The 11,568-nt window shown below is 55.3% G+C and overlaps 2 protein-coding genes across 2 annotated transcripts; one reads left to right on the forward strand and one right to left on the reverse strand.

Moving 5' to 3' along the window:
- The first annotated feature begins 710 nt into the window (after positions 1-710).
- On the forward strand, positions 711-3,898 carry LOC131834758 (putative olfactory receptor 2I1). The gene is made up of 2 exons (XM_059179386.1): positions 711-716; positions 2,887-3,898. The coding sequence occupies exons 1-2, from the start codon at positions 711-713 to the stop codon at positions 3,862-3,864; spliced, it is 984 nt and encodes a 327-aa protein (XP_059035369.1). The 3' UTR covers positions 3,865-3,898.
- A 1,138-nt stretch (positions 3,899-5,036) lies between these two features.
- LOC131834846 (ubiquitin D-like) lies at positions 5,037-7,405 on the reverse strand. Its single transcript, XM_059179536.1, has 2 exons — positions 7,248-7,405; positions 5,037-6,003 (listed from the first exon to the last, which is right to left on the reverse strand). Exons 1-2 carry the CDS (start codon positions 7,401-7,403, stop codon positions 5,533-5,535), a joined length of 627 nt encoding a protein of 208 aa, XP_059035519.1. The 5' UTR covers positions 7,404-7,405; the 3' UTR covers positions 5,037-5,532.
- Between the last annotated feature and the right edge of the window lie 4,163 nt (positions 7,406-11,568).

Here is an 11,568-nt window from a genome sequence, read left to right on the forward strand (position 1 = left end):
TCCCCAGAACAATACCCTACAGCACTATGCTAGGAGAACAGGGGCTGGGGAGAAAGCCGGGGCTGCCTCTGGCCTCCACGCAGCCAGGGACACACCACCCTCCAGGGCCTTTCCCTCCAGAATGTTCCTCTCCTTGCCCTGGGGGACTCCTCTGGACAAATCCGCACAGGTGCTCATTATGGGAGTGGGACAGGGGTTCCCCAGGGCCTCATTCTCTCTGCTCAACAGCAGGGAGAATCGCTTCCCCTGCCTCCTCTCCAGTGAGCGGCTCACCAACATCCCCGCTGCACGGCTCCGGAGCCTTCAGAATCCGGAAGGCAGTTTCCGCGGCCAGCTGCAGCCACCGGTGACCTGTGACCAGCCCAAGATGCCGGTCCTTGCCTGGTCTCACCCTGGTGCCGGCTCTCTGGGAACAGACACCGCCACTCTGCCAGAATCTCGGTGCTTCTCCAGACCGGGCCGGCTTCTGTGCTGAAGACCTTGTGTTCACTCCTCAGCTGACAAGCAAGGGCTCGCCACTCCATGTCCTGTTCCCGAAAGAAGGACCTGGCTCTGACCGCAGGCACCCAGTCTCGAGATCAACAGTCATGCCATTCGCTCGTTCATCCCCCACCACGGCCATCTCCAACTCTGAGGATCCGGAGCGGACGCAACAGACCGACTGATCATCTGGAAAGAAGCGGCGGAACATCAGTGCCCGAGACCCGGACATGAAGGTAGGAAGATGGTCTTGTAGGTGACGTGCACGTTCTAGAATACCGAATGAGGTTTGGGGACACATCCTGGAATATTCTGATGACAGATTTGCCTTCTGGAAGCCTCAGGGTGTGATGAGGGGACACGTATGTGCACATATGTGTCTGAGTATTCGGGAATGTGTGTGTCCTGGGGTACTGGTGTTGGTTGTGTGATTTTACTGTTCTGCGCCTGGTTTTGGGGTTTGGTGTGTCTGGAGGGGAACTGTTAAGGGCCTGGCTGGCTGAACGGGTGTGTGTCTACGTGATCCCAGACTTAGAAAACTGGACTCTCTAGAACAACGTCTCTTGCACCTTTGGGCCCCAAGCCTGAATGCCAGCTCTTGCCTGTATTCCTCTCCCCGAGGCCCCCGTGCTCTGCAGCAAGCTCGGGGTTCGCAGGTCCTCCATCCTCCGCAGCCTCTGGCAGGGTAGAGCCCGGCTTAAACATATGTGCACAGATGTAAAGCAAGGCTCTTGGAATTAGGGAGCTTTGGGTGAAATCCTGACAAGCATTTACAAACAGTGTAGCCCGGGCAAGCTGTTTAACCTCAGCCGCCCGCCTACCTTCCTCTTAGGACAGGAGTATTGCCTCACTTGCAGGTGAGTCAAGACCAGAGTTCGTCAATAAAAAGACCTGAACTCACAGCCGGCTCTGGCCCTGACCGGAGTGGGAGCGCCCACAGACCTCTCCTGACTCGCAGGTGCAGATGGGAAGAGCGAGCACTTACGAGACGCCCACTCGGTCCCGGGCCTGTTCTGAGAGCTCTCCGTGCTTCACCCCCCCACCCAGTCCACTTTCAAGTAGGACACGGAGCCACGGGCAGGTGAAGCCGCGTGCCCAGGGTCGTTCCGCTGGGCGATGGCAGAGCCGAGACTGGAGCTCGGCGGTCTGACGCCCCCGCCCTTGCTCTGACTCACACCACGAACACCGGTTCCATCTCCTGAGCATAAATGGATCCCAATAAGCACGACGTGCTCTGGGGGAAAGAGATTTCCCTGAAACATTTTAAAGAAAATTAGGGCCTCGTGATTTTTAAACTCAGAATAGTGACTACAAAGTTTATCTATCTCCGCACCCCTGCCAGGAAGTGTGCAGGAGCGAGATTTCGCTGTAACATTGAGTCCTCGCATCTACCGTATGGTTTCTGTACCATTAGGAAATGCGACTCAGTGTCACTCTGCAGGGTTAAAGCCTTCTGTGTTGGGTCCCCTTTTCACTCAAGGACAATTTTTTTTTTTTTTTTTTTTTTTTGCCAGTGAGAGCCAGGCTATAAGACAGGAGCCCTGGAGACCATCTAGGTCAGACTCCTCCTCTTACACGTGGAACAGGAAGGCAAGGGAGATGCAGTGACTTCCCCATATCAAATAATCCAGCTGCCCCAGGGCAATTACGCTGGTGGGACCCAGGGCTTCTAGCTTCCTGTTCTGCCGGAGGACTCTGGGCTTCAAGGCCCCCAGATCATGACCACCACGCGGGGAGAAGCCAGAGAGGCATGGATGATGGTGACAGCCTAGAACACAGACTCCCCACAGAGCAGCACTCAGTAGTCAGCGCTAATGGTTGTATTCTCCAAAGTAGAATCCCTGAAACAAAGAAGGCCATAGACAGTTCTCATCTCCTAAGTAACAGATCTACCCAGCCTAGGGCACTGCACTTACTCACAAGCACTACACACTTTGGAAGGAGGGAGGGAGGCTGGGGGCAGGGGGGGGGGGGGGGGGGCTCTGTCTTCCAGTATCTGAAGGACTAGTCTATGGGAGGGAGATCAGATTCCTGCTTGGACCGGAGGAGTGCAGTGAGAAGCCAGCGAGGAGCAGAAAACGCACAGATTTGGAAAGGAGACAAGCCCGACTACAAGCCCCACGGGCCACTCACTAGCTGTGACCTTGGGCAATCTTCCCTCTCCGGTCTAAGTCTGCTCTTCCAACAAGTGGAAATTCCTTCTCCCCGATAGAGTCTGGTAAATAATTCATCAGCCAAGCTGTGCTGAGGTAGGGCTAGGACTCCCGTCTGTATTGAGAGCGACTCCGCTCCCTCCCAACCGATCCCCGCCCCGCGGGCCCCTCGCTCCCAGCCAGCTCCCCGATGGCCAGGCCCCCGGGGGAGGGCTCTCTTTAGCTCCCTGGGGGTAAACTCACCCTGGCTCAGCCTCCTTCCAAACCCTCTGGGAGTTTCCTCCCGCAGGCCAACCACAGCACCGGGGAGCGCTTCCTCCTGCTGGGTTTCTCCGACTGGCCCGCGCTGCAGCCTGGCCTCTTCGCCCTCGTCCTGCTCTGCTACCTCCTGACCCTGGCGGGCAACTCGACCCTCGTGCTGCTGGCCGTGCGCGACCCGCGCCTGCACACACCCATGTACTACTTCCTGGGCCACCTGGCGCTGGTGGACGCGGGCTTCACGACGAGCGTGGCGCCCGCGCTGCTGGCCAGCCTGTGCGGCGCGGAGCTGTGGCTGCCCCGCGCGGGCTGCCTGGCCCAGCTGTGCACGTCGCTGGCGCTGGGCTCCGTGGAGTGCCTGCTGCTGGCGGTGATGGCGCTGGACCGCGCGGCCGCCGTCGTGCACCCGCTGCACCACGCCGAGCTCGCCTCCCCGCGCCGGTGCCGCGCGCTGGCCTGCGCCTCCTGGCTGGGCGGCCTGGCCAACTCCGCCGCGCAGAGCGCGCTCCTGGCCGCACGGCCGCTGTGCGCGCCCCGCCGGCTGGACCACTTCATCTGCGAGCTCCCCGCGCTGCTGCAGCTGGCCTGTGGCGGTGACCGCGACGCCACCGAGCGCCGGATGTTCGCTGCGCGCGTGGTCATCCTGCTGCTGCCGTCCGCCGTCATCCTGGCCTCGTACGGCGCCGTGGCCCGCGCCATCTGCGGCATGCGCTCCCGGGGCGGCCGCAGCAAAGCGCTGGGCACGTGCGGGTCCCACCTGACCGCCGTCTGCCTCTTCTACGGCTCGGCCATCTACACCTACCTACAGCCCACGCGCCGCTACGACCAGGGCCGGGGCAAGTTCGTTTCGCTCTTCTACACCGTGGTCACCCCGGCGCTCAACCCGCTCATCTACACCCTCAGGAACAAGCACGTGAAGGGGGCCGCCAGGAAGCTCCTGCGCAGTGTGGGGGGAGGGCAGGCTGGGCGGTGAGTGCGGGGCGGGGGCGGGAGGAAGGGGTGAGCCGCGGGCCACGGATGGGAATGTGCATTGGGAAGGCAGCGAGCCCTCGGCCTGTCCGTTTCCCTGTGAGAATGGGCAACATGTGTCCTCAGGGAGTCGGAGGTCCATGGGGAGGCCCCATTCTCCGCTCCCCTCCCCAGTGTTCCTCTGCTTCAGGGCAAATCCCGCTATGCTGCATATACAGGTTCAGGGAGGGGAAGTGGCCTGCCGGCTGGATCTTAAGCTGATGAAGAGAGAAGGCATGATTTCGAGAGGACCTTCCCCGTCCTCAGGGGTCCAGTGACAATGCCCGGAGAGTCCACACGCTGGTAACACCCTGTACGGCAGGACAACTAACGTTCCCTCTCCCCCAGTCTGATGGCGCACACCGTGAAGACCCCACAGTGTCTGGCCTCAGGAGTCCCCCAAGTTGACAGAGCAATCCCAGACTCTACCCTGCCGGAGACCCATCCAAAACAAGGAGCCGCAGTTGCTCGTCCAGGGAAATCAGTCCAACCTAATGCCCACCTAACCAGGTCACTAGTGCCACCAAGAGCACTGGAGCCCAAAGCAGAACAAGGAATTCCCCTAAGTAGGGGTGGTGCCACTGGGATTCAGCTGGATTCTCTTCTGCACGAGGTGGTTCTTGAGCAAGTTTAAAGAGCAGAAGGGGCAAGGCATGTCTAAGATGGTGCGAAAAATGTGTTCTTGACCAGTCATGAGACACAAGAGGGACAGTGACAAAGGAGTGAGTGAGGAAGATACAGGAAGATCCACATTCCTGAGGGAGGAGCAGACACAGAGGTGGGCGGTGCAGGAGGGAGCCAGGAAAAGGCTCTGTCAGCCAGAACCCGGGCACAGCCTCCGGAGTCAACCCAGAGACCAACTGAGAGCCCCCACCTGAAAGATGCCCCCACCCCAGAGAAGACCTGCCAGACCCGAACGCAGGTAGGACAGAGACGGCTCCACGACCACACCTTCCCCAGGGACCCCCGCACACTGGAGAACAAAATCTGAGTCCCCAGGGGAGGTGTCATCCACGCGCACCATCATCTCCAGAAGTAAGAACAGCTGGACTCAGCGTGGGGCGTAGAGCGTGAGATGGCGCACCGCGCCGGGGTCATTTCCTGCCGAACAACGTTAAATAAGGACAGAGAAGACAGTTTAGTTGAATTTCTAAATTCTTTATTACTTAGACTGTAATCATACCAGAGGAATTAACACACTTCAATATAAATCCTTTCACTGTTCTCTACAATCAGAAATTCAATTTAATTCAACATACTGAGTGATATTACAGATGAAATATGCCGGTGGGAACACAGGAGTTAGGGGAACCTGGATCCCAATGTGGAACTTACTATCCTGTTGGACGGAAGAAATAGGAATTTTTCTAAAAATCAGAGGGACGAGGGAAAGGATTGAATTCCAAGCTGGCTTTGATGCTGTCTCTACTGTGCCTTAAAATATTGTTTTCTATTTTCAGTAATATATACAATGCAGACACCTAATCAACTGTGTTCGATCAAAAAATCATGGAGTTAGAAACTTTTCTGCAGTCTTCCTTCCCACGTCACCCCTAACTTTCCATCTTTCTCTTTCTTGTTAATTTGGGGAAATCATCAAAGGATGTGGGGGGAGTGAGAGCTATCAGCGGGCTCACCCCCCAATGCAGTAGTCTGCCAGCCAGAGTGAAGCGCCCCGTCTGACGCCGTAATCCGCCATGCTCTTCCCGTCTTCCAGCCTCTTGCCATTGCAAGTCACAATCTGTTGCTCAGGCGCGATCGCGGTCTTGGTCTCGATCATCTGTTTCACCTGGGCCACTGAGCTGGACCTTCGCACCTGGAGGAGGTGCCTCTGACCCCCATCACAGGACTGCACCAGAGTCACGGGCAGCTCCTCATCACTGGGCGTCACCACCTTCAGAGTGAGGTGGATGGTCGTCTCCTTGTCAATGCCGTAAGACGACAGCCTCCTCTGGGGCTTCAGCATCTTGGAGCCCAGTAACAGGACCTGGTCCTGCACAGGAATCTTGGTCTTCGCCCGGACGTGTTCTTTGATCTTCCTCACTGTGTCATCCGAGTTAGCAGCGAAGGTCATGGATGTCCTTCCCTCAGAAGAGACCGTCACCTGGACAACGAAGGCCAAGAGACCGCAAATCAAGGTGCCTGGAACGCCTGCCACCTTGACACCACTGTCCCCTCAGTGCCCGGCCCCGCCCTCCCTGCCTGCCTGGTCCTCCAGCTCCTATACAACAGGCTCTGTCCCTCCCTTTTGTGGAACTTCTCTTGGGGAATCTCAAGCTTTTAACGCAGGAAAATCATTGTTTTCCTTTGCAGCCACGCCTCTCATTCATGCCAGCGTCATCAGTGACTTCCCACATTTCGCACGCCTCCGACCCAGACAGAGGTCGTCGAATGTCCAAAACTAAATCCGATCACAGAGCACGCACAGTTACATACTGGACGCTAAAAACAGCTCCCGAAGAGAATTATCGACTCGTCAGCTCATGGGACGCTCATCACTGCCCTCCAAGACTACCCTGGACGGGACACATACTCTCCGGACTCCGGGTTTCTTTCTTACTGTCCTACGACCGTGTAATGACTCACACGTTATGGTGACACTGCGTTCAGTGTGACTTGTTCCCCTGGACTTCCTGCGTGTTTCTATCTACCTATTGCAGAATATGGTCTCCTGCAGCTAGACCAGGGCCTCACCCACAGAAGGTACAGCCAGATCGAGGTCTTCCTTCCATAGTCTGAAGCTGGCAGTGCACCCTGTGTTGTCGCTGGCAAGCCTGGCAGGGCCTCCGTCCTGCTCTATTCAAAACCATCTTTGCAGTCTGGACGTCACAGACATTTCCTCACAGGACAGACGCCCCTCTGTGCTAAGCAGCCCCCCGATGCCAGCCCACATGTACTGCACGCGCTCCTCAAAGGCTCACGGATCTGGTCATTAACACCTTAGAGTGAAGGAGTTTTGTGTACCTCTCTTTTGGGAGGAGAAGGTGTTGAAGAGCCCAGGGACCCTAATCAAAAGGAGGAGAAAAGGCCCCAGAAAATATTTCCATAGGTTCAAATCCAGCCCTGTGGGCCCAAAGCCCACTCCCACTTCCCACCATCCTCCTGTAACAGGGCCCAGTCGGGCCTGACACAGAAGAGCCCTGAGGAGCCAAACGAGGCACTTCTATTCCCAGAACCTTCCTTCAGCTTCTATAGCGATCAGAGCCTGTCTCAGCCCCTGCAGGACGCCTTCCCAACCACTCTGCCCCCACCTCCCCGAGCTCTGTCCCTCGTGGACTCCTGAAATCACTCCCCAACCCTTGGCGGTGCTTCCCCTCTCCGCATCCCCACTTTTCAACCCCAGCTTACATGGAGGCAGGAAGTACCAGATGCCATGTCTACAGCCAACAGAGCAGACACAGGAGGCTGAGGAGTAGGACTGGCGCCCAGCTTATGTACGAGCTGAGCTGGAAATCCCCTGCCTGAGCCACTGTGCCCATGCCCTTTGCTCTGCCATGATGTCATGTATTTTCTTTCACTTTCGCTTGGACAGAGTCATACACACAGAGAATACTCTTTGATCAAAACATTCCTCTCATCCATTCTACCCGCCCTCCTCTTCCAAACATAGGATGGTCCTTCTCTCTGGAGAACGTCCCCACTTAACAACTCAGCACTCCCAGTCATGACTTATGACTGCCCAGCCTACAGCCTTGGGCCCTCACCCACTTTAAGACCTTTACTACTTGATGGTCCTCTCCTGCTGCTTTTGAGAACCTGCCCCATGCATCACTCAGGGGCTTTCCTGAGAGCAAGGGTGCCCAGGGGAGGATGTAGAGTCCAGGAGAAATGATGTGACCATGAGCAGCCTGTTCACACCAGCCAGGCAGAGTGGGAGGCCCAGGAGAGGATGTAGAGTCCGTGAGGAGTGAAGAGACCGTGACCACCTGTTCATGCCAGCTGGGGAGAGTGGGCAGCCAAGGAGAAGACACAGGAGTCCATGGGGTGATGAGACCGTGATCAGCTGGTTCACACCAGCCACGCAGAGTGGGAGGCCCAGGAGAAGACACAGGAGTCCATGAGAGTTGATCAGACCGTGATCAGCTGGTTCACACCAGCCAGGCAGAGTGGGAGGCCCAGGAGAAGATGTACAGTCTGTGAGGAGTCATGAGATGACTAGCCCGTTCACACCAGCCGGGCAGAGTGTGAGGCTCAGGAGAGGAGGTGGGAGTACCTGAGGAGTGATGACACCGTGACCAGACTGTTCACACCAGCTGGGCAGAGTGGGAGGCATGCCTCCAGATCACACAGGATACACAGCCTACTCTGAGAGGAGACGGGAATCTCATTCCCGGGGTGCCACTTGCTCCCTTAACTTGGGCAAGTCTGTTCACCACCTGAGATGTTTGTTTTCCAGTGAACATGAAATGACTGATGAGAATTCAGAACACAGCTTGTAAAACGGCCCTTACATCCCTGGGTCTTGAGCTCTCTAGCACACTTCCATTCCTGGCCCAGAACTGGCAGCCCAGATCCAGTACTTAGAACAATCCTGGCCCAACAGTCAAGGGCCAAGCCCACCTCCCATGAAGCAGAATACGCATCGGCTCTCACACTGCGGTGACTCTGTTTCCCTGCCTTTACTGCTAACACTCCCTACTCCCTGTGCTCTCTGATCTCACACACACCCATGCTGCTCCTTCCTCCCTGGCTCTGGAGGTTTGGATCAGACAAGAGGGAGGGCACAGGCCGTGTGCCCTCAGAGAATTTATTTACTACTCTGATCCTCCTAACATTCCAGAGGAATCCCTGTCTTCCCCCAAACTCCCAGGACAGCGCCACAAATCACATTCTCCAAGAAAGCCTTTATGAAAGGAGCTCCCAATTTTTCCAAAGTAAAAAAATCCCATAAAAATGACACTATCTTAATCTCACAAAACAAACTGAGGGTTGCTGGGGGGCGGGGTTTGGGAGAAGGGGGTGGGATTATGAACATTGGGGAGGGTATGTGCTTTGGTGAGTGCTGTGAAGTGTGTAAACCTGGTGATTCACAGACCTGTACCCCTGGGGATAAAAATATATGTTTATAAAAAATAAAAAATTTAAAAAAAATGACACTATCTTCTTTGCTGTGTCCTTAGCGGCCATTTACTGTATCTTCAGCACCGGTAGATGTCAAATGATCCCATTTTACTGCAGGAATTTCCATCCTGGAGAACGTGGGTTTCTAGAAGTGCCTATGTAGAGTAATGGGATCCAAGAACCAGTTCAGGCTTTCAGAAAACTCAACATAAATCAGGTTCTCCTATATGAAGCTCTTATCAGATGCCCATAAACTTGGAAAATTTGTATTTGAGTGTACCTTGGGATAAACGCTCCTTCAAACACATAGGATGAGTAGGGAGGGAGAAGAGTGTCTGATGCAACAGACAGGAAACCGCGGCCCCTGCCAGTCTCCCTTCAAGGCTTCTCCAGGCTCCTACCAGCCTCTCTGTGCAGAAACCAAGACTGTGATCTTGGATCTGCAGCTGGTGCCCCCCACCACGCATGCAGCGCCCAATGGGATCTGCGGATTCTGAAACATCACCAGTAACCGAGCAGAAAAGGTCAGAGCGGGTGGACAGCGGCAGGGAGCAGGTCCACAGCAGGAAGAGAGGGGAAGCTCAGGAGCCCAGGCTCCTCACTCCACATTTCATCTGCGCCCGTTACCTTCTTGGGCCTTTGCCTCCTTCCTGGAAAGGGAAGCCGAGAGGAGGCATCTAGAGCTGCTTAGCATGAAGTCATTCTGCTCCACCTCCCCCTTCTAGTCTTCCTGCCTGGGCAGCCTACACCATCTTGGGGCAATGATCTCTTTTCTGGGCAAGCAGGGAACCTCGAGAGAAGCTCCTGCCCGGAGAGCCCAGGAACCACGTTTCTCAGGATGGTGTCTGTCAGAGCTGTACCCGCAGCCCTGATCCGAGCGGCAGATCTGCAAGTCTAGCAGCTTCTGTGCACGGTTCCGAGTTCCCTGCCACCAGGTCACAAAGCATGCATCTCCTTCCAGCTCTACCCAGTGTCAGGGATTACACAGATAAAAGATGTAAGCTGTGCCTCCTCCAGGAAGCCTTCCCTAGCTCCTGTCCCAGTCTGGGTCATGTGCCATCCTCTGTGCAATTGTTCACCCTCCCCAAGCCCCTCAGAGCAAGTGTCTCCAGCAGGAAGATCATCTGCTTATTTGTCTACTTGCCCCCATGAAACACTGGAGACCTGGGGCAGGGGGTCCATGATTGTGTCTTGACTAACTTGGATCTCTAGCACTTCCCAGGCATACTATCTGGTACATGAAATACTTAGCATTTACCGAATGCATGAATGAACTAAAAAAAAAAAAAAAAAAAAAGAGTAAGTAAGTAAATTAAGAAATTGGAAAATAACACTTAACGAGTACTTGCTAGAGTTCAGGAGCTGCACAAGGTGTTCGTAAATGGCCCCTGATGCACTGTTCTAGCTTTCTAATGAGGTAAGTGTCCGTTTCCCCACTGCGCAGCACGCAGTGAGCTCACCCACAATCACATCGGGAGGAGCAGGTGAGCAAGTCTTCAGGTGCATATCTCGACGGCTGTCCTTCTGCTCATCTCCTCCCAGTGGAAAGGAAGGGGGGCTTGACATGCGCAGCTTTGCGTTACAGGGAGGGCACACATCAGGGAAGGAGTACAGACAGACCAAGGAAAGCAGAGCCTTCGAGGAGCCTTGTGAGGAATGAGCAAGGAGAGTCTGGGCCCATATGCGGGTAGGAGCCTCCCTGGTGGGGGGACCTGCCTAGACCACAGGGCAGCCACGGGCAAAGAGCCTGTGAGTGCAGCAGGCCGAGGCTGGGGAAGGATGGCAGCCCGCCCAGGACTGGGAGGGTTAACGGTGCCACTGTGTCACTCGCCTCAGCCACAGGGATCTCCAGCAGGGAGCTACCTCAAGGGCCAGCCTCAGATGCTCCCAGGAGTCAGTGATTCAGGGGCTTCCCTACCCAGCCAGATCTGGATTCTGAGAAACACTGTCCCTTCGAGGAATCAGAATAGCAAGCCTAGACATTGACCTCTCTCTTTCCCTCCTCCCTTCCCTGTGCAGTTCCTTTCCACGCCAAGGGGCGCGGCAAGGGCTGTCCCCCGCTGAGTCACAGCTAGGACTTCTCCCCAGGACCTGACCTCCACCCTGCTTCCTAGCACACTGTCAGTCCGGCGTTTTTCCCTCTGTGCCACAGTAAATGTTTTCAGAGGTGGGAGGATCGCTTTCCATCTGCCCTTCGACAAATTCAGGAAACCAGCCAAGGTAAAAGGTCATGAAGACCTCACAAGGACACAAAACAAACATCTTAGATACACACTCAGATACACACATCTCAGACCTCCCCGTGTGACTCCCTCGCTGATGCGCAGTCTTGGGAAGCTCATTGCCTTGCTGAATCCTTCCTGGAGAAGGAAGCAGGCTCTGCCTTCTGCACTCACAGGCTCTTTGCTCCTGTCTCTTTAATGGTCCCCAGGAAGGTGCTTGTTAAACTGCTTTGACATCTAGAATATTGCTTCAGAAATGTAAACCAAATTCGCTCAGAAACCTACTGTGACTTTTCCTTTATTGATGATTGGGAGAAAATATTCATCCACTCTCAAAGGTCAATTTGGAAAAACTTATAAATATAAGTCTTTATTTGTGGATATTT

The sequence above is a fragment of the Mustela lutreola genome, chromosome 6 (genome assembly GCF_030435805.1).
Source record: "Mustela lutreola isolate mMusLut2 chromosome 6, mMusLut2.pri, whole genome shotgun sequence".
Taxonomy (NCBI): domain Eukaryota; kingdom Metazoa; phylum Chordata; class Mammalia; order Carnivora; family Mustelidae; genus Mustela; species Mustela lutreola.

What these genes read in the sequence shown, in the direction of transcription:
- LOC131834846 (XM_059179536.1), bottom strand. Translation starts at nt 7,403, where the DNA reads ATGACATCATGGCAGAGCAAAGGGCATGGGCACAGTGGCTCAGGCAGG. An exon ending in CTGGTACTTCCTGCCTCCAT is followed by an intron (nt 6,004 to 7,247) that starts GTAAGCTGGGGT and finishes TTCGTTGTCCAG; the next exon opens with GTGACGGTCTCTTCTGAGGG.